The following is a 26,373-nucleotide window of genomic DNA, read 5'->3' on the forward strand; positions in this document are numbered from 1 at the left end:
CAGTCTTATTAGGTAATGTTCAAATAATGTGATCATCCAGTGTTTTCAGTGTGGGAGAAAGTACTCAGGGCCTTCAAGTTACACACTATGAAAGGCAGCAACAAGTTTAATGTTCAGAAACCTAAAGTCTGTATCAGCAGCAGAATGGAGCTAAAAATAAATGTCTGTTTCAGTTCTACGAAGCTTTGAGTATTTTGGATCAGTAGCTGCTGTGTTTGTTGCATCATATTGCTGTAATTGTTTATATGCTTTATATATTCTGAGCTAAGTTGATCTATAGTGTTACATCATATTCCATAAGGATGTTATGTGTTTGTAGACTTTCTGCCCAGTTTGACCCATTTAGCAGAAGTCAGCCTGTTTAAGGCTCTGATATCTATTCTGTGTGACTTAAAGCAGTTATGACATGGTCTGATTTTCTCCCCCAATAAAGGAATATTTCATATATCAGTCGACTCTTCATCCTATCAGACACAGTTATCACAGCTCGTACATTTGCTTTTTACACATATGTGTAAGCATTGAGCCAAATTTAGTAATGCCAACAAATTAAACAAACAATATTTGTTACATAATACATCTATAGATACACTGTCAAAGATACTTGTCTTTGAGTGAAGATTTAGTCAAGTCAAGTTTATTTATAAAGCACATTTAAAAACAACCGAGGCTGACCAAAGTGCTGTACAATAAAATACAAATATAAAATACAATAAAACACAAATACATAAAACACCTCACTGATAAAACAATAGATTAAAACAATAAGTTAAACCTTGCTAAAGGCCAATGAGAAGAGGTGAGTTTTAAGAGCAGTTTTAAAGGTTCCTAGGCTTGTGGAGAATCTGATGTGAGGAGGTAAACTGTTCCACAGTCTGGGTGCAGCCACAGCAAAAGCCCTCTCTCCCCTAGTCTTTAGTCTGTACCTGGGAACATCTAAAAGCATCAGGTCTGCTGACCTCAAAGATCTCCTGGGGCGGTAAATGCTAAGAAGCTCCGCCAGGTAAGGAGGTGCAGTACCGTTAAGAACCTTAAAAACCAGCAGTAAAATTTTAAAATCAATCCTAAAAGCAACTGGGAGCCAGTGGAGAGAGCAGAGGACCGGAGTGATGTGGTCTCTCTTTTTGGAGCCGGTCAGCATGCGAGCAGCAGCGTTCTGCACCAGTTGGAGGCGATGCAGACAGGAACGATCTAAACCAGCATAAAGGGAGTTACAGTAGTCCAGCCGTGAAGTAATAAAAGCATGGACCACCCTTTCTAGATCGTTCCTGGACAGGTAGGACTTGACTTTAGCTAAAATACGTAGATGATAAAAAGATCCCTTGACTACGGAGCTGATTTGTTTATCAAATTTAAAAGCACTGTCAAAAGTAACACCGAGGCTCTTAATGGAGGAAGTACATTCGGAAGTTAGGGGTCCCATAAAATCAAGGGAAAGGTTGGGGTCTTTAGGAAGCCCAAACACAAGGACTTCATTTAAGGTGATAGGAAATATAAATAACTGCAACTTGAATCTCTGACCCAGAGTTCAAGCTCACTGCTGTAATATATCCTGTAATATATATATATCATAATAATCTGACAATACTATAATATTGGCCATATTATATTTACATTACCACAGTGAGATGACTTTAGTCTCATGAACAACATCAGCTAATTGTTATTTACTAACTAATCTTAAATGAGTGTTCAGCACAGAAATGAAGCCCAACAATCATGTTTTACAGTCCTGTGGTCTCAGCCTCAGATACTCAACTAATCAAAGTGATGTCATGACAAAAATGAATGACCAACAAAACATTTTTCTCCTTCATTTCTGTCAAACAAAGCCGTATGACACGTTTCTCGCGGTTAGTATCATGGTTGCTAGGCAACCTGAACAGCACGACGAAGGCTAGACCGTCCCATTTCACAAGCCTCTCACTTCCGCACTTCTCGTACTTATAGTACGCACCGTACGTAGTACGCGTGCGGTCGCTGGATTGGGACACAGCCTGGGCCTGCCAGAGTCAGAAATGAGGATAAAACAGGAAGTTTGACAGCAGTGAGTTCCTGCAGCGACCTCTCGTTTCTCTCCTCAGTGCTGCACGTTCGTGAACGTGAGCCCGGACGCGAAGGACGCGGTGGAAACTCTGAGCGCGCTGCAGTTCGGCTCCACCATACGGCAGGTGTCGCTCGGCAACGCGACGCAGAAAAACAACAGAAACGCCAAGTAGGACAGATGTTTCAGGCACGAGAAGTCCCTGGACTTTTTGAGGGGACAACAACAACAACAATAATAACAATGTGCAGTAAAACATACACTCATTCGTTTCATTTATCAAGTTCCTGTGTTGTGTTGTTTGTGTTGGGAGTGAGCTGGAGGGCGGGGTGGGCTGCTTTTAAGCAGGTAAAGCACTTTGTGCTACATCTTTGTATGAAAAGTGCTTTATAAATAAAGATTGATTGATTGTGCGTAGTGCCGACGCGGGACAGTTTCCAATTGTGTAGTACTGTTGTTCCTAGTGTGACTCTGCAATGACTATAAAGAGTTCTCTCGTCTTCTCTTGACGATGAGCTGCTCGTCCACCACAGCACTGAATCCAGCTCAGTTACAAGTTACAAAAGAAAATCATTTTTACTCGAGTAATAAAATTCATATTCAAGAAAACGCATGTTTCAGCTTCATTGCACGAGGCAGAGCAATTACGTTTCAGCGGACATCACGGCGTCCGCGTGTCCAGCTGTGGAGAGGACTCTTCTTTTAAACTTTCTTATCTTTACTGAGTAGAGACGTACAGGAAATAGTTGAGAGGGAAAGACCACGGGCCGGACTCAAACCCGTGCCGCTGCGTTCCAGCCATGTGGGATGTGGTCACCGTGAGCTGAGCTCAGCCGACGTCAGAGACGACTTTGAGTCAAACGTATGACACGTGTCCGTCTGTGGTCCTAGCTGCTGCCTCCTCGCTCCTTCAGCAGCTGCTTGAGGACGCTGGACTGTTTCAGCGCTCTCAGGTTAGAGATGTCCTCCGCGATGACCGGGATCTCCTCGCCGCGATGCTCCTCGTCACCGTCGCCTTCCTCGCTGTCAGAGAGCGTGCACAGGAGAGCGCCGTTCTCGTACGTGGGGAAGTAATACCTGCGGAGCGAGACGAAGTTTAGTGCTCAGGCTCAAATTAGTCCCAACTTAAAAAAGGACGCCATTTTCATCAGCTGATAAAAATACTCCAAATGAAGTGTAAACATCTGTGGCGTTGACCACGTTCATCAGCAGCTGTACGCCAGCTTTAAAGCCCGCGCTCTCATTGGTTAATTCTGCGGATCACAGGCGCTTCGTTAAACCTACTGCGGCTGGTCCCAGGCGGACATCTCTGGCAGTTTCATCACGTGACCTTCAGCCGCGATGTGACGCAGGGCGTCCGCCCGGCAGTCGAACATCCGCCTGCAGCCGTAGCAGCGGCTCTGATGGATCTGCCGCCGGATGAAGTTCACCAGTTTGACCTGCTGGTAGAACTTGAGGTCTGAGGGAGGACAGAACATTAGAAACACTCAGAAGGAAGAAATAGAAGAAAACTGCGCTCGAATTACCACAGAGACTTCACTCACTGAGCTCGGTCTTAAGGAGGTGGAAGCCGTGAGCCTCCCGCAAAACAATCACGAAACAGAAAGATGTCAGGGTCACGCAACGCCGCGACGCTCGTTACAGACTTCATAAATAACAAAACCAGAAAGCAGAGAGAAACTTTTCTGCCTCTCAGGTAAACTCGTCACTCGTGAGCAGAGTCACGTTTGGGAAACTGGTTCTAACTTTAAACCAGAACGTTTAATCAACGACAAAAATCTGACTGCAGTCGACGTCGAATCCTAGATTTTATTTATTGTTCACCAGTGTTAAGTCTAATTGTTGAATGTTGTCATCGTGTTTCTTAAATTTGTAAGGTCTGAGTTCAATCTATAGGATCAAGACGTTCCTTTGTCTCTGACCTCTCCAGCCACTCTGTGCTGGGGGAGCTTTTATTGCAGATGCATCCTGACAGATCTGTTTCTTCTGTTGTAAGCTTCCTGCTTTTATGATCCTTTTGGTCAGCAGGAGGTCTCTCACACACACACACTGCCTTGTCTTAGAACCATTGGGGGGTTTTACGGTGGGAGGTGCTTGTGTTGTATTGTGTATTGTAACTGTGATGTCAATAAATAGCTACGGGGACAGCTGCTCTTTGAAGGATTTCGGGCCCGAGACAGGTTAGGAGCGTGACCTCCAAGAGCTGGTTCTTGACCAAAGACTTCCCTCGTTAGCGAGTGAAAAAGCGGTTGAAGATGTTCTGTTATGTCTTGTTTTCTTCATGATGAATAAGTCTCTAAACTAGCGGGGCCTGTGGAAACACAGACCCAACAACGAGGAAACATTTTTATTTGCTTGTTAAAGTTTTGACAATCATGTATTTATTTGGAAACTTTTCAAAATAAAAGGCGCTTCATTTTAAAAGCTCTTCAGCTTCGGTCCATCTGTGTGTGAGGGCACTTTTTGAGTAAAATCCATGTTTTGTGCTTACGATGGATTCATGTGTTTGCAGAGACCTCAGGAAGCAGATCGTTTCCTGTTAGTGTGCACTGTCTCCGTTCTCCCAGAATCCTTTGCAGAATCGTTTCAGGGATGAAACGCAGAAAACGATATTTTCCTTCTCTGAAACTTCTACGTTCCCGTACCTTCATATGCGCGTAGATCTGCTCCAACGTCTCCGATTGGTGATCACAGAACAGACACACCGCAGAGACCGGATGAGCCTGCCAGTCCGACCAATCACTGCGGACGATGCGGAGATGAAACGAGCAGACTGAAAGCATTCACGCAGGATCAGAGGAGGAGTAGGAAGCGGACTTGATTTAAACTTTTGTATCCAGGCTGACACAGTAAATAAGAATATTCTCAGGAGGGACAACCCGAGGTTCAGTATCTGGGATCGAGCCGGGGATCAAACCTCCAACCTTTCGCTGTACCTCCTGATCCACAGCTACCCCGAGCTCACAGCACCTGGTTCAGCACCTGGTTAGCGCTGGAGATCAAGCGTGCTCAGACTGGTGATGTCGTGTTGGTTTAAAATAAACGTTACAGCCACTAACTGCACCATCTGGTGGTAAAAACTGGTATTACACGCAAGTGCAGCCCGGCCCGGTTTTTGCCTTTAACACGACACAGAGCAGTCTGTATGACATGAATCAGGACACTTTAGTTAATGCCGTCCTCACAGAGCTACATGAGGATACTTACTCATCCTCATCATCCGCCAGCTCACGGTCATCTTCGCTTTGCACCTCCTCCCACGTTTTTCCCAGTTCCTGACAGGACAGGAGGGACGCTTTAAAATCAGAACAATACATTCAGGTAGTGCGTTTGCTTCTACAGAACTGCTTCGTTTATCCTGACGTGGAAGCGTGTGGCGAGTGTGTCGCTGGGCTTTACCAGGTAGTTGATGACGTAGAAGCGGTCGTACTCGTGGTTTTTGGCGCTGATGCGGCGGTGAGCTTTTTTCCTCATGTGATCCTTCAGCGTGGTTTTATCTCGAAACGTTTTCTCGCAGTACAGACACTGCAGACTGAAGCGAGGGCAGCAAAATGAAAAGGCGCGCGAAGCAAAACAAAACTTAACGCTGTGAATAAAAAGCAACGATTAGCGTACCTGTCCAGTTTGTCCTGCAGCGTGTCGAGGAACTCGCTGCAGTAGACGATGTTGTCCGGCAGTCCGATGCTGAAGGAATGCTCTCTGGCCATGTGGTTCAGCAGAGACGACCTGGAAACAGCACGTGGAGCCATTTTTAATAAACAAAAGAAAACATCAGCTGACATCATCACTGTTAGCACTGCGCTGCAGTCCTTTGGGCTTCGTCCAGAAGTTCCCATTTGGACAAGACTTCAAGATCCACGCAGCGTGCCCATAGTGGCAGACAGAGGGAAGCAGCCTCTCTCGCCATGGGCCGCTGCATGTCCAAATGTGAGGAGACCCGGAGCGGACACGGGTTATGTCTCTCGGCGTCCTCCCACAAGGAGCTGGAGGTGGTGCCTGTGCAGAGGGAGGCCGAGCATCTGCGAACCAACACAGTGACTGAAAATGGATGGATGGAAGCTTAACTGGAGGTAAAGACACAGATCCACACAAGAACTGTGGTAAACACCAGTGAGAAGCCAGTCACACCTTCATGCCATTCATGAACCAGCGCACACCTGCACAGGTCTGAGACCTGACCCTTAGCAGAAGAGGAAGAAGGATGAGGAGCTGCACTGGTCTCAGATCAGCTTCTTGGTTCAGGTTCAGACATGTCACTGAATGATGTTTATGGAATTATGCCTCAAAGCAGCTTTTTGGGGGTTGGATCATAAGAGGATGACTACAGGAAGCAAAGAAGCTTTAAGTCACATGATTTCAGGAAGCTCTACCTTCTGTCTGCTTTAATCTAACACACGTGAGGTTTCCAGGACTGATGGGAATCCTGCGGCGCTTTACCTGTTTCCCGTGAACTCTTCGCTGCAGAACATGCAGAGACGATGGAAGCTGCTGTCGTCTCGCTCCTTCGGCTGCTGCTCCAGGACCTCCTCCTGTGGGAGCACAGAAGAAGAGCTCAGAGGAATTCTTCAGAAAACTACCTCAGAGTGCTCAGATATTTAAAGTGCAGAGGTTACAACGACACAAAGCGTGTAAAATCATCACTCAAATCTGCAATTTTTCTGATTTTTCCTGATTTTCAGACTTTGCCTCAAAATAAAGTTTAAAAGAAACGAAACTTCCAGCAGCACAAGATTCACTCAGGATGCTCCGAGTGTCACGTCTCCTCACCAGTCGTTTCTGCTGCAGCTTCTCTCGGAGGACTCTGTCTTCTGGAAGGACGTCACACAGCAGGAAGTAGTCCTCCTGCTCCTCTGTCAGGTCAGCGAGGAAGAAGAGTTTTTAATGAGTCATTAATCAGAGCTGGAGGAAGTGTACGTGGTTCACTTTGAAAGGTCAGGTCCTCTGTGGGTTTGAGTGAACTCACCGACTGGGCCCGTGGAGTTGGTTTTGATGACGCTGCAGAAATCTGTGACCGGCTGCTCGAGGAATCTGCCCTTCCAGTACAGCAAGTACCTGATGGAGGAAACTCGTCAGTAAAAACCGCAGCCGACTCACAGCCAGGTTTACCGGCGCACAGAAACACTTCGTCACGGTTCATAAAAGCAGCACACTAACAGGCGTGGACATGCTGGACTTGTTGTATATATGTATACTTGTAAGGTAAGGGTTTCCCCCCATCACCCCAAATAATTACAGTAAGTCTTTGGTGAAATGATCGAGTTCCAAATGCTAAAAACATCCAAACGTGTTCCCGAGAGTTAAACGAGTGAGCCGGAGCATGTGTGGCTCGCACTTTGGGACGTCTGCGATGAGTTTGACGTCGGCGATGACAAGCTTGTGCTCCATCAGCAGGTGTCTGAGGAGGACGTCTTTCTGCGGCGGTGGGACGGACTCAGAGCAGAACAGGCAGACCAGCGGCTCGGAGCCGGGACATTGAACACCGGGAGGGCTGGAGGTGTCAGCCGGCTGCTCAGGGAAACACACAGCGGCTCCAGAATGCTGTCCTTACCTGAGAAAGCAGAAGAGAGACTACACCTTATATACCACACACACACTCTACTCCAGACCAGGTGAGTCAAAACCAAGCGGAAGCGAGAATGTACAGCCTGGCATGAAGAAGCATTTCCCTCTGATCTACAAAAATCTGTCTGTATACAATTATTTTCATCACCCGTGGGGACAAAACTATGATCTAAAAGTTAAAAAAATTAATTAATTAATTAAGTAAATAACTCATTAATCGAGCTCAGACTTTACACGCTGTTAAATCCTGAATAAACTTCACAGCTGTCAGACTGAGTGTACTGACTGAATATAGAGATTGCTGTATAATCAGAGTTAGCAGCCCAGCTATTTCCTAGCCTGCTAGCTTAGCCGGGCGGTTTCCCGCCTGCTTTTCTGATTTTTTTTTTAGCCTTTTTTCTGCTGATTGTGAATTCCCACAGACTCGGAGAGTCACCGACACCCAAAGCTTTGCACGCAGACCACCAGATATCAGCATTAAAGCCGCGGACACGTTTAAAAAGTCACACTTACCGTCTTTACTCGGCTCGCTGGCGGCCATGTCTGGTGTCACGTGGTGCAAATAACACAAATCGAACCAATCGGAGGCCGTAAAATGCCAACGAAGCGCCTTCGCGGACCCCCGGTAAAACACGAATTAGAAAAGGTGCATTCAAGTGGTTCAAGGAAATATGAAAACTTAAGTTTCGAAAGCTGAAGGTTAATTAATGTGAATGAAGTTGACTAACATGTAACATTGGACGTTGTTGCATATATATAGCAAAGAATATAAATCACATGAACACTCAGATCCTCAAGATATACCTGAGAGTGTTCTCTGAACATGAAAGTTTAGTGTTCATAAATCCCCATTTACAGGGAGTGCAGAATTATTAGGCAAATGAGTATTTTGTCCACATCATCCTCTTCATGCATGTTGTCTTACTCCAAGCTGTATAGGCTCGAAAGCCTACTACCAATTAAGCATATTAGGTGATGTGCATCTCTGTAATGAGAAGGGGTGTGGTCTAATGACATCAACACCCTATATCAGGTGTGCATAATTATTAGGCAACTTCCTTTCCTTTGGCAAAATGGGTCAAAAGAAGGACTTGACAGGCTCAGAAAAGTCAAAAATAGTGAGATATCTTGCAGAGGGATGCAGCAGTCTCAAAATTGCAAAGCTTCTGAAGCGTGATCATCGAACAATCAAGCGTTTCATTCAAAATAGTCAACAGGGTCGCAAGAAGCGTGTGGAAAAACCAAGGCGCAAAATAACTGCCCATGAACTGAGAAAAGTCAAGCGTGCAGCTGCCAAGATGCCACTTGCCACCAGTTTGGCCATATTTCAGAGCTGCAACATCACTGGAGTGCCCAAAAGCACAAGGTGTGCAATACTCAGAGACATGGCCAAGGTAAGAAAGGCTGAAAGACGACCACCACTGAACAAGACACACAAGCTGAAACGTCAAGACTGGGCCAAGAAATATCTCAAGACTGATTCTTCTAAGGTTTTATGGACTGATGAAATGAGAGTGAGTCTTGATGGGCCAGATGGATGGGCCCGTGGCTGGATTGGTAAAGGGTAGAGAGCTCCAGTCCGACTCAGACGCCAGCAAGGTGGAGGTGGAGTACTGGTTTGGGCTGGTATCATCAAAGATGAGCTTGTGGGGCCTTTTTGGGTTGAGGATGGAGTCAAGCTCAACTCCCAGTCCTACTGCCAGTTTCTGGAAGACACCTTCTTCAAGCAGTGGTACAGGAAGAAGTCTGCATCCTTCAAGAAAAACATGATTTTCATGCAGGACAATGCTCCATCACACGCGTCCAAGTACTCCACAGCGTGGCTGGCAAGAAAGGGTATAAAAGAAGAAAAACTAATGACATGGCCTCCTTGTTCACCTGATCTGAACCCCATTGAGAACCTGTGGTCCATCATCAAATGTGAGATTTACAAGGAGGGAAAACAGTACACCTCTCTGAACAGTGTCTGGGAGGCTGTGGTTGCTGCTGCACGCAATGTTGATGGTGAACAGATCAAAACACTGACAGAATCCATGGATGGCAGGCTTTTGAGTGTCCTTGCAAAGAAAGGTGCCTAATAATTATGCACAGTAATAGTCACCTGCACACACAGATATCCCCCTAAAATAGCTAAAACTAAAAACAAACTAAAAACTACTTCCAAAAACATTCAGCTTTGATATTAATGAGTTTTTTGGGTTCATTGAGAACATGGTTGTTGTTCAATAATAAAATTATTCCTCAAAAATACAACTTGCCTAATAATTCTGCACTCCCTGTATTAACATTACATTAGCATAAGTTTCCTCCCCTCTATTACAAATTTTTAAAGGAAACGTTATTTGTGAATGTGTACCATGTGTACAGGTGTAAGGTTCCCTAAAATAAAAGTCTGAAAATAACATTTGAGTTTCTGTACAGGGGGGCACAAGAAGGCTGGATATGGTGCAAATTCTTAAATAAATGACCCAAGTTTTATACGTGAAGTCAGTTTTAAGGTGGAGTGGCTGCTGATGACACACAGCTCATCATCCAGCTTGGATTCGGGAATTCACTGTAAGCACGTTGTGGTCAAAGACCACTGGGGGGCACAAACAGCTCAGTGTTCATCCTGCAGTCTGATTCACTCTCAGGTTTGGTGCTGTTATTCTCAAAAAAACAAAAAAAACAAAAACAAACTATAGATAAAAGCAATGACAGCAATACTGCATAAATTATAAACCTTTCTCCCTTTAAGCACAGAATGAAAATATGAAAACACACTGTCAGCTGTTTTTTTTTTAATATTGCAAATACATACGTGATGTGATGTCATGCCATGGTGATAATCTCATATATGTTATTATGACTCTGTAATCACCGAAAAGTGCTCACAGTCAGTCTTTGTGACTGCAGTTTTTTAGTCCAGCATAAAAACCAAAGTACACTTTGAACCAGTATATAAAAAATATTTTGAGTTTTAAAAGTTCATGTTCACTGGCGCACACACTACCAGACACTCCTTCTCCATGCTTCATGGTGGGAACCATGCATGTAGAGACCATCGTTCACCTTTGTGGAACCAAAGATCTCAAATTTGGACTCATCACACCAAAGCACAGATGGTCTAATGTCCATTCCTTGTGTTTCTTGGCCCAAACTAATCTCCTCTGCTTGCTATTTGACCATAAAGGCCTGAGTCACACAGTCTCCTCTGAACAGCTGATGTAGAGATGTGTCTGTTACTGGAGCTCTATGTGGCATTTATCTGGGCTCTAATCTGAGTAGCTGTTGACTTGTGATTTCTGAGGCTGGTGGATGAATGTATCCTCAGCAGCAGAGAGGACTCTGGGTCTTGCTTTCCTGGGGCGGTCCTCGTGTGAGCCAGTTTCTTCGTAGCGCTTTATGGTTTTTGTGAAGTTTTTGCAATTTCCTGGACTGACTGACCTTCAGTTCTTAAAGTAATGACAGACTGTTGTTTCCTTCGCTGATTGGTTCTTGCCATAATATGAATTCTAACAGTTGTCAAATAGAGCTGTCAGCTGTGTACTATGCCTGCACAATAAATCGAAAATTTATTGTCATCGCAATATCAGCCTGTGCGATGGGCCCATTGCAAAAGACGGCGTAAACTGCGATAATTGGGTACCTTAAAATGTTTACACACATGCTTTAAAGAATTTGCCAATCAAAGAACCCCCTTTACACATTAGACCAGTCGAATAGAGCCCTTCACGGCATTAACCAATCAAATGGATTAGAGGCCCGCCTCCTACGTAGGTGGGGAGCGAACAACGCTGCAGCAACGAGTCAGTTGTAATGGCTGAGAGCGAGACGCATGACGAGAACGCTACTGACTATGAACTCGTGGCTAAAAAAAAATAGTACCTCGCTTATTTGGAGGTACTTTGGATTTGGTAAAGACGACGTTCTCCAAACACAGGTGCTCTGCAACACTTGCCGAACACTTGTGGCAACCACCAGAGGAAACACGACTAATCTCCACCATCATCTTCAATACAACCACAGAGAACAGTTTGAAGAGTTCCAGAAAGACAGGGCTAGCCAAACAAAGGTTGCTAATGTTAAGACAAAGAGCGCAGCAGTCCAACAGCCGTCTCTGTATCAGAGTTTTTCAAGTGCAACTCCTTATGAGAAAACGTCGAAGCGCTACAAAGAAATAACAGAGGCCATTACACATTTTTTGACAAAGACATGATGCCTATAAATACAGTTAGCAGAGAGGGCTTCACCAGTCTGATACATAAAGTGGACCGGAGATACCGCATCCCCTCACGAAACTACTTTTCCCATGTCGCCATTCCACAAATGTACGAAACATGCCGGAAGACCGTCACGTTTGAACTGAGCCAAGCTGAAAACTACGCAAGCGCTACAGACCTATGGTCAAGTCGTACAACGGAGCCATATATGAGTTTCACAGTGCACTTCTTCACCGAAGACTTTGAACTGAAAACACGGTGTCTAGAGACTGTGTGTTTTCCAGACTCTCACACTAGTGAAAATATAGCCCGTGTATTACGTGAGGTGCTAGCCAGCTGGGATCTTCAAATTCAAATTCAAATTCAAATTCAAATTTTATTTGTCACACACACACAACCATACACAGTATGACATGGGGGTGAAATGCTTGTAGCTGTACAATGCCCGACCATTAAATGACAGAAGAAAAAGTTTTACGATATTTACAATTTACAGGTTAATACAAAATTTACAAATTAACTTAGGAATTTACAGTAAAGAATGTGCAAATAGCAGAAGAGATTATAAAGATTATAAATTATAGGAATTATAGGATTATAGGAAATGTGTGGTGGTGCATGTGGTGATGTGTGTGAGAGTCCAGTCTTATAGTGACGTGTGTGGGAGAGTCCAGTCCTACACCTGGTTCAGGGCCCGAATAGCCTGGGCGAAGAAGCTCCTCCTCATTCTCTCTGTTTTGGCCTTAAGGGAGCGGAAGCGCTTCCCAGACCTCAACAGTGAGAAGAGTCCATTGTTGGGATGGGAGAGGTCCATCATGATCTTCCTAGCTTTGGACTTGCACCGCTTGGTGTAGATGGACAGCAGGTCAGGGAGCTCTGATTGAATGATGCGTCCGGCTGAGCGCACCACTCTTTGCAGATCTCGTCTGTCCTGCTTGGTGCTGTTCCCAAACCAGGTGCAGATGTTTGCCGTCAGGATGCTCTCGATGGTGCAGGAGTAAAAGTTCTTGAGCACCTTCAGTGGCAGATGGAAGTCTCTAAGTCTTCTGAGGAAGAAGAGACGCTGACGGGCTTTCTTAACCAGGGTGTTGATGTGGCAGGACCATGACAGGTCCTGAGTGATGTGGACACCCAGGTATCGGAAACTGTCCACTCTCTCCACTGGCGTGCCACTGATGATGAGGGGTTTGTAATTCCTCGCCTGCTTTGTAGTGAAGTCCACGATCAGCTCCTTAGTCTTGCTGATGTTTAGGAGGAGGTTATTCTCCTGGCACCAGGTCTCCAGGTTCCTAATCTCCTCCAGGTAGGCCGTCTCGATGTTGTCGGAGATCAGGCCCACAACAGCAGTGTCGTCAGCAAACTTGACAATGGAGGTGGTGTCTGATGTGGCTACACAGTCATAAGTGTACAGTGAGTACAGCAGGGGGCTTAAAACACAGCCCTGAGGCGCTCCAGTGCTGAGTGAGATGGAGGGGGAGACTTGTTTTCCCACCCTCACTGATTGGGGTCTGTCTGTGAGGAAGTTGAGGATCCACTGACACAGTGATGAGCTGAGTCCTAGATCCGTCAACTTGGTGAAAAGCTTAGAGGGAATTATTGTGTTGAATGCTGAACTGTAGTCCACGAACAGCATCCTAACATAATTCCCTCTGCCAGTGTCCAGGTGACTCAGGGATGTGTGGAGCAGGTGAGATATGGCATCGTCTGTGGAACGATTAGTCCGGTAAGCAAACTGAAGCGAGTCGATGGTGGCAGGAAGTGAAGAAGTGATGTGATCTCTCATCAGTCTTTCAAAACACTTCATCACAATTGAAGTCAGTGCTACTGAAGGGTAGTCACTGTGGCAAGCGGGCTGTTGTTTCTTTGGGACAGGAACAATAATGGACTGTTTGAAGCACGTGGGAACCACAGCTTGGGCCAGGGAGAGGTTGAAGATCTCCGTGAACACCGGTGCTAGCTGGTCAGCGCAGGCTCTAAGGACCCGGCCAGGGATTGCATCTGGTCCTGCTGCCTTCCTGGTGTTCACCCTCCTGAAGGTGTTCCTCACGGCATGCTCTGTGATGACGAATGCATTTTCTTCACTGGTGCACTCCGAGCGCGCGCAGCCGTTTGTTGTTTTAATTGCTGCGGTGTCGAAGCGAGCATAAAACGTGTTCAGCTCATCAGCCAGTGAAGCATCAGCATTCATCACAGAAGAAGCTGGTCGTTTATAGTCCGTTATAGTCCGCAGTCCTTTCCACAGGCTCCTAGAGTCGCACTGTCGTAGCTGTGACTCTAGTTTTTCCCCGTAGCTCCGCTTTGCCTTTCTGACCGCGCTGCGCACGTTGTAGGACGCAGCCTTGTATAGGTCCATATTACCGGAGACGAGCCCTTCATTGTAGGCAGCGGTGCGTGATCTCAGAGCGTCGTGGATGTTTTTATCCACCCACGGCCTCTGGTTGGGAAACGTTCGGATGATAGTTCTTTCTGCTGTGTCGTCCGCTAGTTTCCCGATAAATCCCACAACCGCTTCCGTAAACATGTTGATGTCATCAGAGCTGCGCCGAAACATGTCCCAGTCTGCGTCATCCAGTGCGTCATCCAGTGCGTCCTGCAGCGCGGCCACTGATTGGTCCGTCCAGCGAGCGACCTCCCTCCTGATTGGTGGTTGCTGCTTTAGCCTTTGTTTGTAAGCAGGCATGAGGAAGATGGCGGCATGGTCCGATTTTCCAAATGCCGGCAGGGGCTGAGCCTTGTAACAGTTCTTGAACGGGGTGTAGCAGTGGTCTAATGTCCTAGTGCCCCGGGTGGGGCAGTTGATGTGCTGGTGAAGGTTGTGAAATGTCCGTTTGAGATTCACTCTGTTAAAATCTCCCATAACAATGAGTGCGGCATCTTGGTGAAGTGTTTGTTGATGTGTGAGAGCCTCATGTAGCTCACATACGGCAGTGTCCGAGTCCGCGTGAGGCGGAATGTAAACAGTGCAGGCAATGACCGCAGTGAATTCCCGAGGGAGATAGAAAGGGCGACATTTAACGATCAAAAGCTCCAGATTGGGCGAGCAAGAGCGTGTGAGTGGGGAGATGTTTGTGCTGTCGCACCATCTGTTGTTCACCATCAAACACACTCCACCACCTCTTTTCTTCCCCGACTCCATTGTCCTGTCCATGCGGTAAACCGAAAAGAACCCCATCGGCTGCACGGCGTGGTCTGGTATCGCTGGGTTCAGCCAAGTCTCGGTGAAGCAGAGGAGGTTGCAGTCCCGAATGTCTCTCTGGAACTTGATTCTGGCTGTGAGGTCATCAAGCTTGTTCTCGATGGATTGAACATTGGCTAGCAGGATACTGGGCATGGGTGCGCGGTGTGCGCGAGCCCGTAGCCTGTTCCTGATGCCGGCTCGCTTACCTCGAGGCCGTCGCTTAGTGTCGCCGCGTCCTTTGTTCTCTCTCAGGATCTTAAAGAAGACCCAAAATTTTTTATGGGGGCAATGTTTCAATGTTAAAGTGCACTTTGTTGTTACACTGCTAATACAGCAGCTTTTTTAAATAAAACTGTTGCAGTAAAACGGAAATGATGTATTCAGGGTTTTTTTTGTTTGTTTTGCTATTTATTTTATCGCAAGTCATATCATTATCGCAATATTGATCACAGTTATCGCACATCGCAGGTTTTCCTAATATCGTGAAGCCCTACTGTGTACCAACCTGACTTCTAGTCCCAACCAGATTCAGAAGGCAAGAAATTCCAGGATTCCAGCTTTGGAGTTAACACACCTGTGAAGTGAAACCATGTCAGATGATTACACCATGAAGCTCGCTGAGAGAAGGCCGAGGGTTTAATTCCATGTGTTCATCCATAGTTTTGACGCCTCCAGTGAAAATCTGTAAATAGTCATTAAAATAAAGAAGAACCATTATATTTATATAAATATTATATATTTGTTTATATTTATATATTGTTATTTATGTTTTTGCATATTTTAGTACTTATTTTTGAGAATTTCTTGTCCTATTAATTGTAGTTATTTGTAATGTTTTACTCGTTGTTTGGTAGCATTCTGCAATACTGAGACCTGAGGATCTCACGGTCTGTGTGGCAGACCGTGGGGATGCGGGAGAAAGGACCTGAATGCTGGACTCTGTGCAGTAAACAGTGCGTTTATTTACAGTGAAGTAAATGTAACACACAACAAATCTCCAGTGCGCTCCCACGACTCCCGTGTCGTGCCTTCTTCCAAGTGTCTGTACTCTGCTCCCGAGTCTCCGCACTCTCCGTGCAAAAACAAAATCCTCTAGCAAACAGAACCCCTAATCCCAACAGTTTCAAAGTCCGACCGCACGTCCAGCAGCGGTGTCAAAACAGTCCCCAAAAAACTGAAAAAACCAACCGCAGTTCTGACGGTGGCATCCCAAAGTTTTGGCAGCTGGCCCGATGGACGGTGACGGCAGGAAAACAGCTCGAGTGGCCTGCCACAGGTCTGGCAGCGGTGGCATAGCAGTTCTGGTGGCCGGCCAGTGATCTGATGACAGCCTTGTAGTAGGTCCAGCCACGTAAGAGCTCCGATGGCCCATGGCGAAGCACTGCAGGTGGTTTGTGACGTGCAGGCCGTGCTGGACGGTGACGTGCAGGCCGTGCTGGTCCCTCCGGCGCGCTGATCTCCTGCTCGGGCAGAGCGCGTCCATCACAGCTGCCAACAGTTGAACCGATGGTGAAGATGGTGTGGCAGCTGCAGGCAGTGGAAATGATGGTGGTGTAGCAGCCACTGGGGGTAGATTGGACAGTGATGCAGCAGCAACAGGTAGGTGAAGTGATGGTGGCGGTTGAGCAGGTGTGGAGACCTCCAACTGAGGTCTCCAACATCATAGACACAGGAACAGCAGCACAATGCAGAAACAAACACATATCATATAAAAAGAGTCATAAATGCTCATGGACCCTGGGTCGCTCAGACCCAGGTCCTGGACAGAGAATCTGTTTTTCATTCATATCATGTCAAATGGCTGAATGACAGTGAAGCTGAGTCTGAGATCTCTTCTGCTTTAATTATTTGTGGCACAAATTTAAAAAGTTTCTGGAAACATCCCTCAGAGGTTTTGGTCCATGTTGACATGACATCATCACACGGCCACTGCAGATCCATGATGTGAATTTCCTGTTCAACCAAATTACATTCAACTCAGTTCACTTTTATTTATACAGCAAAAAATCCCAACAACAGTTGCCTCCAGGTACTTTATATTGTAGAGTAAGAACCTTATGATAATAAAGAGAAAAAAGAGAAACTCCAACAATGAGATGTGGGAAAGCACTTTGGCGACAGTGGGAAGGAAAAACTCCCTTTTAACAGGAAGAAACCTCCAGCAGAACCAGGCTCAGGGAGGGGCGGGGCCATCTGCTGTGATTGGTTGGGGTGAGAGAAGGAAGACAGGATAAAGACATGCTGTGGAAGAGAGACAGAGATTAATAACAGATATGATTCAATGCAGAGAGGTCTGTTAACACATAGTGCAGACCTTCCCAAAGTGTGGGGCCCGCCCCCTAGGGGGGGTGCAGAGCCATTGCAGGGGGGGCGCGGCATGAAAGAGGGGGGGAAACAAAACGCTTGGACACTGCTAGCACGGGGCGGCCACAGAAACGCAAAGCAGGAGATGAAGCATAGCTGAATATGTTTCCAAACCAACTTCATTCTAAGCCAAAGACTAGAAAATATGGTGAAGCAAATCTTCCCTTTGGGTTCACCTGCACAAGTGCCGAGGTAGGTCTCCCTGCAGAATTGGATTTCCCTGTGTCGGGAGCAGCGCTGGGCTGTTCAAATCACGGACAAACAGGATCCCACAGCTGTTTATGTTTTTGAATCCATTTTGAAAATTGTATTGACAGCAATGTTGAATATTATTACACATGAAAAAAACAACTGCACGTAAAATAATCACACCGTGACGCCTCTGCCTTTGTAAATGGAGGGACAGTAACTGCGTGTATGTAACTGTGTAAAACCTGCAGATAGTCAGATTAACAGTATTGTGTCTCTATCTGCCATTCTGCAATTCATCTCATGTAAACAATAACGTGGCGCACAGCATGACGTGAAAAACGGCACATAGCTTTGACGTCGCGCGACGAACTCTGTATTCCTCGTCCACGCGTAAACGCAAAAAAGGGGTTTTAAAAAATCTCCGTTTTCGGTGATTCGAGACGCCGTTTACGTGGACGAAACTGCTGCGTTTCCAAAAATCCCCGTGTAGGTGTGGACGTAGCGTAAAAGAGTTAGTAGTTTATTTCCTTACTACCTGTAATTTATTGCAGATTACTTGTATTTGCTTAATTTTTAGTAAATGTTTGAGGTGTGAAATAAACCGCAATGGAGAAAAATATGGGTGTGTGTGGTTGGAGGATTTGTGCGCGTGCGGGGAGGGGGGGCGCAAACATTTTTCTTGTAAACAAAGGGGGGCCCAGCAAAAAAAGTTTGGGAACCACTGACATAGTGAGTGAAGAAGAAACACCCAGTGCATCATGGGAATCCCCCAGCAGCCTACACCTATTGCAGCATAACTAAGGGAGGATTCAGGGTCACCTGGTCCAGCCCTAACTATATGCTTTAGCAAAAAGGAAAGTTTGAAGCCTAATCTTAAAAGTAGAGATAGTGTCTGTCTCCTGAATCCAAACTGGAAGCTGGTTCCACAGAAGAGGGGCCTGAAAGCTGAAGGCTCTGCCTCCCATTCTACTTTTAAATACTCTAGGAACAACAAGTAGGCCTGCAGTGTGACAGCAAAGTGCTCTAATAGGGTGATATGGTACTGTGGGGTCATAAGTAATAAGTATGATTTAGTCTGATGCTTGCAGTGTTAGTGCAAACAAAATGGAAGGAAACAATAATCAAAGCAATCTGGATTCTTCCAGCAGTGTCACTAACACAGATGTAGTGATGGACAGGTGTGACACAGATGTTTCTGATGCCCCTCGTGGTTCTGTCAGGACATCATTAGAGTGACATGAAAACCTTCAGATGTTATGATGTTACTCTTTCAAACCCTTTCACTGCCCTCGCTCTCTCTCTCCTTCTGGAGGTGGTGCTCTCTTGGCCTTCCTGCGGCTCCTCGTTCTGCTCGGCCACTCAGGTGCGCTCAGGTGCTGCATTATTCACACCGAGCCCGGGGGCTCTAATTAAACCCTGGAGAGAAGCGAGGCGAGGCAGCCTCCGTCAGCCTGGATATGATGAGGATTTCTGATTTAGACCGTGACTTCAGCACGAGCCGCATCAATCTTCGTTTTTTTCTCCCTCCAAGCTTGAACACTGTAACTCAGAGAGCGCAGGGTTCCTGATGCTTCAGGTGAAGCAAAAGCAGGTTTGGAGGCCTGGACGTCCACACCGAAGCTCAGAGTGCTAAAATATCCACACAGCAGCAAACCAAGTGTGCCTGACTGCTTCTAAACGGAATCACTGCATCCCAGTGTCTCAGTTTACTGTGACAAACCTCTTCTATCTGCATACACAGAACATCACAACAAGCTGAATCAAGTCTACTTTTGCAAAGAGATGTGGGACTTTTACAGATTTAATTTGTTGTAACATGCTGGCCGTCTCACATCCCTGAGTCTGTCTGAGAGGGTCTGGAAGCTCTGGGGGGGGGAGGATTATTGACCCTGTGCACGAGAAAATGCTAACTTCCTGGTTTGAGACCGGATGTGGGGTTGTACATTTCCGGTAGCTTAACTTTGCGGTCAATTGCTACTGCGAAGATATACTCCAAAATCATGTCCAAAACTCGAAAACGGAAAGATCGCGTTAAGTTACAAAGAGCAGAAGGTGGGAACACTCACCACTGTTGTGTCATAAAAAATCTAATGATCAATTTTGACGTTTAAAGAGTTTAGATCGATCAGTTGTTTACATCACTCAACACAAGCAGAACTGCATCACTGCAGCAGAAGACACGTCGTCCACATTCAGAAGCACATCTCTGTATAGTGACTGGTCTTGTGATTTAAACAGGCAAATGTTCAGCATTCAAACTACAGGTGAACAATAGTCAAACCAGATGTTTCCCCGTTATGTTGATATCAGCTAGTCAAGTACACACCTACACAGCATGTTAACAAACCGTGAAAAAAGCCACACAAAAAATGAACGATTGCTGGTAAGGGTTTCTATACATTAGTAGTTACGAAGGGTATGTTGTGACTTACCTTCAAAATTACAGCGGTCCCTCGCTAATAACGCGGTTCACCTTTCACCTCGCTGTTTCACAGATTTTTTTAGTGCAAGTTTGCACGTTTTTTTTACATCACATTGTGTCCTGCATCCTGATCGCTGCAGACGATCTCCTCCGTGACGTCTCTCCTGTACAGTACAGAATTGCTGCATCGATCGCTAGCAGTGTGACTCTGGAGTGCAGTGCTGTATGTCCACGATGTCCACGAAACGTTTTGCACCGTCAAAAAATAAAATTGGCTACTTGATTTCACCTATCGCTGGTTATTTTTAGAACATAACACCCGCGATAAACGAGGGACAGCTGAGAAATATAACATTTGAATCCCTTTTCTCTTTTGCTCTGAGGCGCGGGGGAAAAATATCGACAAGTCGATGAACATCATTTACAGATATATTGGGTAAATGCCCAAGACATCTATAGAAATGTAAATCGCCGCTTGATTCATTCATTTGCTTAACTTGTTTTGGACCGTAAACAGGGCGTGAATAGGACTGTCACAGTCTGGCGAGGGCAGACTGTATGAATTGAAAAAAAGGACCCAAAATGCAGACTCCAAGGAACAGGGAACAAAACTTGAATGTTAACAAAAAGCGAGCCGTTTAATATGGCTGGTAAAAAGGTACAAACAAAGGGCAAGGCAAACTGAAGCAAAATTAACACAAACCTAAACTGGGAAATCTAAACGAACAATAAGAAAAACCTAGACAAGGAACTTGGAAGCATGGGAAACATGGCGTGGACAACAGACGACCTGACAATCACACACTGAAAACAGAGGACTTAAATACACAGGAGGTGATTAGGGGAAGTGGGAACACATGGAGGAACAGCTGACTGACATGAGCCTAATGAGGGGACAAGGGAAGTGAAACTAAATACAATGAACAAAGAACACACGACTCCATCAAAATAAAACAGGAAACATGAGACAGACATGATAATACAAACTTGATAACATAAGACACGTAGCATGAAACACGAAGGGTGAGGGGAAACTTAAATACAGGGGAAGAAAACACAAGGAGTCTAATAACCAAATGAACTTAGATAACCTAATGAACAAAATAAACAAACTTAAAACGCTGGGTCAAAAGACCCAGGATCATGACAGAGCCCCCCCTTCAAGGGCGGATTCCAGACGCCCAAAACCATGAACAAAGAAAAGAAGCAACAAGAAAACAAACAGGAAACAAAACCAAAACAACCCACCCAGGGCGGGCGGTGGGGGTCCAGGACGGAGGGCCTGAAACAAAACCACAAAAAACAAAGCTGAAGCACTCAGTCCAAACACAAGAGCTTAAGAGTCCGAGACCCTGTTTCAGGAGGGCGACCATGATCTCGGCAGAAAAGGAGTTCGTGGCGAAGTAGTTCAGGTGGCCGTCCTGGAGGTCGACAGCATAGCAGTTCATAGTTCAAAGGTCCAGGGGGCCGGCCACGAGGAAGGTGGCAGTGGCGAAGCAGGTATGGCTGGCCACACTCGGGCGGCTTGGCTCGTGGCCGGCGGCGACGTGGACAAGACCCGTCGGGTGGCTTGGCAGGTGGTCGACGGTAGTGTGGATGTGGACGAGACCCCTCGGGTGGTTTAGTGGGTTTCCGTGAACAGGCTGTTTTGACAGGCCCCAGAAACAGCCATGCTGGACGTAGCTTGGCAGGTGAGACGAGCAGAGGCGTGGCGTCGACCTCTGGCTGGGTCGTGGCAGGACCAGGCGAGGCAGGACCAGATAATGGCGCTGCAGGCGACGGCGTGGAAGCCGCAGGTGGCAGCGCTGCAGGCGACGGCGTGGAAGGATGCTGGACGGGCTTGGCTGAACCTCCAGCTGGCGCAACAGGACCAGGCGAGGCAGGGCCAGCAGGTGCGGAGACCTCTGGCTGAGGCGAGGCAGGGCCAGCAGGTGCGGAGACCTCTGGCTGAGGCGAGGCAGGGCCAGCAGGTGCGGAGACCTCTGGCTGAGGCGAGGCAGGGCCAGCAGGTGCGGAGACCTCTGGCTGAGGCGAGGCAGGGCCAGCAGGTGCGGAGACCTCTGGCTGAGGCGAGGCAGGGCCAGCAGGTGCGGAGACCTCTGGCTGAGGCGAGGCAGGGCCAGCAGGTGCGGAGACCTCTGGCTGAGGCGAGGCAGGGCCAGCAGGTGGTGAAGCACAAGGTGGCTGGACGGGCTCACTAGAACCCCCAGCTGACGTGGCATGAGGCTGGACGGGCTCCTCGGGCCCTCCAGCCGACGTGGCATGAGGCTGGACGGGCTCCTCGGGCCCTCCAGCCGACACAGGAAAAGGCTGCACAAACTCCAACTCAGCCCCTGGCTCCAACCTGGCCTTGATCTCGGTCCCACAGTGGCTTAGCTGAGCCTCATGGCTAGCACTTCCAGTGCAAACAGTCTTATAATTTGGCTTCTTGGAAGCAAAGTTCGTAGCATGATCAATACACAGGGATGCTAGGTAATTGTGCAGAGGGATAAGATATTCCGTGGAAGACTTGGCTGGTGGTTTTTCAGTCTTAGTCATTTCATAAACATGCCCATGAACCTTTAAGGCAGTGTTTGTTCCAATATTGTCCTTAGAAAAAACGCGTGGATTCAGAATATAGTCACCCACCTCATGCTGCTGTGAGCCGTGGTGACGACCTGGACGCCGCCTCCTCCTGGAAGCCGTGGTTGTGGAGGCCGGCGCCGCTACGGCTGAGATGAATGTAGCGGTGGAAGCAGCCACCGGTTGAGGTGAGGAAAACGCAGCACTTGTCTGCTGCAGTGGCGACACAGGCATGGACACAGGTGAGAGACTGAATAAGCCGACTCTTACTCCCGTAGCCGGTGAAGGAAGAGCTGCATCACCGCAGGGCTGGGGTGATTCAGCCTGCACACCGGGCAGCTGCTGCTCAGGCGATGATGGTGAGGCAGAGGAGATCGTGGCTGTAGCAAAGTTCTTTAAGTCTGCAGGCAGGCAGTCCATAAAACCTGGGTTAGCCATGGCTATCCGGGTCAACTGAGCCCGAATAGCCTCCTTCTCCTCCCCCTGCTTCCCTGCACAGGAGATAATCCAAAGTCCACGAAGCTGTGTAACACGAATCTTGAATTCAAAAAAGTTACTGAAATAAATGTCCGCTGGGTCCAGCATGGTCAGGTCGTTCTGTCACAGTCTGGCGAGGGCAGACTGTATGAATTGAAAAAAGGACCCAAAATGCAGACTCCAAGGAACAGGGAACAAAACTTGAACGTTAACAAAAAGCGAGCCGTTTAATATGGCTGGTAAAAAGGTACAAACAAAGGGCAAGGCAAACTGAAGCAAAATTAACACAAACCTAAACTGGGAAATCTAAACGAACAATAAGAAAAACCTAGACAAGGAACTTGGAAGCATGGGAAACATGGCGTGGACAACAGACGACCTGACAATCACACACTGAAAACAGAGGACTTAAATACACAGGAGGTGATTAGGGGAAGTGGGAACACATGGAGGAACAGCTGACTGACATGAGCCTAATGAGGGGACAAGGGAAGTGAAACTAAATACAATGAACAAAGAACACACGACTCCATCAAAATAAAACAGGAAACATGAGACAGACATGATAATACAAACTTGATAACATAAGACACGCAGCATGAAACACGAAGGGTGAGGGGAAACTTAAATACAGGGGAAGAAAACACAAGGAGTCTAATAACCAAATGAACTTAGATAACCTAATGAACAAAATAAACAAACTTAAAACGCTGGGTCAAAAGACCCAGGATCATGACAAGGACATCGGAAACAAAACTCCCCACAGGAGTTTCCGCACCGGAAGTAGCATATGCTAACGTGCACATAGTCAATTCTGGAGACTCCCACCAGGTGATCTGGGAAATCACCTTCAGATTAAAAGTGGTCACCTGGACCTTTATCAACACAAGAAAGCGCTAACAATCAGTCACTAAAAGCAACAAATAGTTCAATCCAATCACCGAGCAACCACCGCTGTGTTGTCTTGTTGTCAGGAGATTGCCGTCTCATTTTAAGTTTAGCGTGACATAATGCAGCTGGAGTGTTAGGACTGCCTGAGAATATCTGTAAAACAATAAAATATTTATCAAACACAGTATTTACAAGCTGCAGTTCCTCCAACGTCCACCAGAGGCTCCAGCGGTGAGGCAGTCCCCACAGACTCCCATGTTAAAATGTCCACCTTCAGTGGATCATTTCGTCCCTCATAGCAACTGTAGCAACGACAATGTTTTTATAAGTCACCCGTTTGAATTGTATTAAGGATTAAATTTTGCATTACTAGGGGCGTGGCCTATTTGAATGACAGGTGGATGGTGACACAGGCGAGAGCTGTCTGCTCAGCTTCACCTGACCTGGACCTCAGGACCATGTTTATGCTTTGAGTCTTCTGGAGCATTTTTAATGACATCATCTGATCAATAATAAGACTGCTGTAAAGTTACTGTACCAACAGAACGTCCAAGAAGTCCGAGCTTCAGTTTTACTGAGTGAAATTTGAAGAGTTCTACTCACCAGAACTGGAAATTGTGAATGCAGAGTTGCCATGTAGAAAAACTCCAGACTGCCCGGGTCTTTGCACTTTCTGCTAAAATAATTCTCCTGTGACGATGTTGGATTCAACAAAGATGATCGCAATCAGTGCAGCAGAACAGGAAGTACTTTATTTATTCATTACCTACATTACCCATGATGCAATTCCTTTTTGTTCTGTGACAGGAGTTTAAATGAACAAGGTGATTTTTAAAAGATGTAACCATAAAACACTTGTGTTTAATTGGTCAGACTGTCACAGCTGATGTGAGGTCGGCTTCATATCGAGAAGAGCTGATCGGTAAATATTTCCATTTACAGACTCGGCATCTTCATCCCTTCACTGTAAAGCGTAAACACTGTGCTGCCTCTCACTGTACCTGTCTTACATCAGCCTGTCGCAAGCTTCAAATTAGTGTCACTCTGTTCATCCAGGCCCCACTTTGCCTGTTTTTACACATCCTCCATGCCGGTCTTCCAGATTTATCTGCACCGTATCTCCGTTTGCAGCTGCTCTGGCCCGATCCTCTCCATTAAGCTTCCACATAATCAAATCTACTGACAGCTCGCTGCAGAAACGCTGCTTTCCTCCGGCTTTTCAAAGAACACACCACCCCCTCCGCCTGACTGCTGCTCTCCACCCGGTTCCAACCTGGATGCTGCTGGCAATGAATTGTTGCATAGCAACCGCCTGCTCGGCACCTACACCGTTCCTCGTGTTTGGAGCCCGAGAACCTCAGAAGATGTCATGATGCGAGCTGAGTCACCCACACGGATCAGAGTCACAACAGCCACGAGGGCTCTTCTTCCTCTGCTCATTCTTTATCCAGCTCACACACACACACACACACAATGCTACACACCACAGAACTGTGTGTAACATGTTTCCTGCAGTCTAAACATCTGCAGGTGACCACCTACACCTGTGACAGTGATGTCATCAGAACAAGATCTGCATGACTGCATCCATGTCAGAACAGCTCGGGAAATCACACCAGATGTGGGTGTGCGTCATGTATTTGTAGTTTTTCTGTATTTGTAGGTTTTTTTTCTGCTGTCTGTGTTTTTGCTCCATTTGTTGCTACATTTCACGTCACTTTTCTGGTCTCAGAAAACTGTTATTTTTCTTTTGGTTACTTCATGTTTTACTTTGTTTTTCTTGTTTTGTGTAACAGTTGTGTTTTTCTTTACTGTACTGAAGGTCTGCCTGGCTGTGAGTAAATGAGTGCATGCATTGTTATGATCTTTAATTCATGTTGTTTGTAACTTTTGATCTGGATTATTTTATCCATCCATCCATCTTCTTCCGCGTATCCGGGGCCGAGTCGCGGGGGCAGCAACCTAAGAAGAGAAGCCCAGACCTCCCTCTCCCCAGCCACCTCCTCCAGCTTGTCCGCAGGAACACCAAGGCGTTCCCAGGCCAGCCGAGAGATATAATCTCTCCAGCGTGTCCTGGTTCTGGCCCGGGGCCTCTTGCAGTGGGACATGCCTAGAACACCTCACCCAGGAGGCATCCTTGTCAGACGCCCTTATCAAACCACCTCAACTGGCTCCTTTCAATGTGGAGGAGCAGCCGCTCTACTCTGAGCCCCTCCTGGATGGCCAAACTCCTTATCCTCTAAGGGAGAGGCCAGCCACTCTTCAGAGGAAGCTGATTTCTGCCGCTTGTATCCGCAATCTCGTTCTTTCGGTCACTACCCACAGCTCGTGACCATAGGTGAGGGTAGGGACGTAGATCAACCGTTAAATTGAGAGCTTCGCTTTTACTCTCAGCTCTCTCTTCACCATGATGGACTGTGTTGAAGGGTTTTTTTTATGTTGTAATATAATATATTATGGTCCGTAAATTTATCCGGCT

At 46.7% G+C, this 26,373-nt stretch overlaps 2 protein-coding genes and 1 pseudogene across 4 annotated transcripts; all 3 read right to left on the minus strand.

The window, feature by feature from the left end:
- Positions 1-615: 615 nt before the first annotated feature.
- Positions 616-8,656, minus strand: LOC146360547 (zinc finger protein 277-like; annotated as a pseudogene).
- Positions 8,657-9,562: 906 nt separating this feature from the next.
- On the minus strand, positions 9,563-25,414 carry LOC146360548 (uncharacterized). 3 transcript variants are annotated; one of them, XM_084922752.1, is made up of 2 exons: positions 24,498-25,414; positions 9,563-20,128 (listed from the first exon to the last, which is right to left on the minus strand). In XM_084922752.1, the coding sequence occupies exon 2, from the start codon at positions 15,137-15,139 to the stop codon at positions 12,485-12,487; it is 2,655 nt and encodes an 884-aa protein (XP_084778878.1). In that variant the 5' UTR covers positions 15,140-20,128; positions 24,498-25,414; the 3' UTR covers positions 9,563-12,484. The 3 variants fall into 3 exon arrangements, with proteins under 3 accessions (XP_084778878.1, XP_084778881.1, XP_084778879.1); XM_084922755.1 differs by having other exon boundaries at positions 9,563-16,939; positions 24,498-25,413; XM_084922753.1 differs by having other exon boundaries at positions 9,563-17,227; positions 24,498-25,412.
- LOC146360549 (uncharacterized) lies at positions 20,137-22,572 on the minus strand. The gene has a single exon (XM_084922756.1). It carries the CDS (start codon positions 22,500-22,502, stop codon positions 21,282-21,284), a length of 1,221 nt encoding a protein of 406 aa, XP_084778882.1. The 5' UTR covers positions 22,503-22,572; the 3' UTR covers positions 20,137-21,281.
- Positions 25,415-26,373: the final 959 nt, after the last annotated feature.

The sequence above is a fragment of the Perissodus microlepis genome, unplaced genomic scaffold (genome assembly GCF_051167445.1).
Source record: "Perissodus microlepis isolate ML-2025 ecotype Zambia unplaced genomic scaffold, ASM5116744v1 scaffold_26, whole genome shotgun sequence".
Classification (NCBI taxonomy): domain Eukaryota; kingdom Metazoa; phylum Chordata; class Actinopteri; order Cichliformes; family Cichlidae; genus Perissodus; species Perissodus microlepis.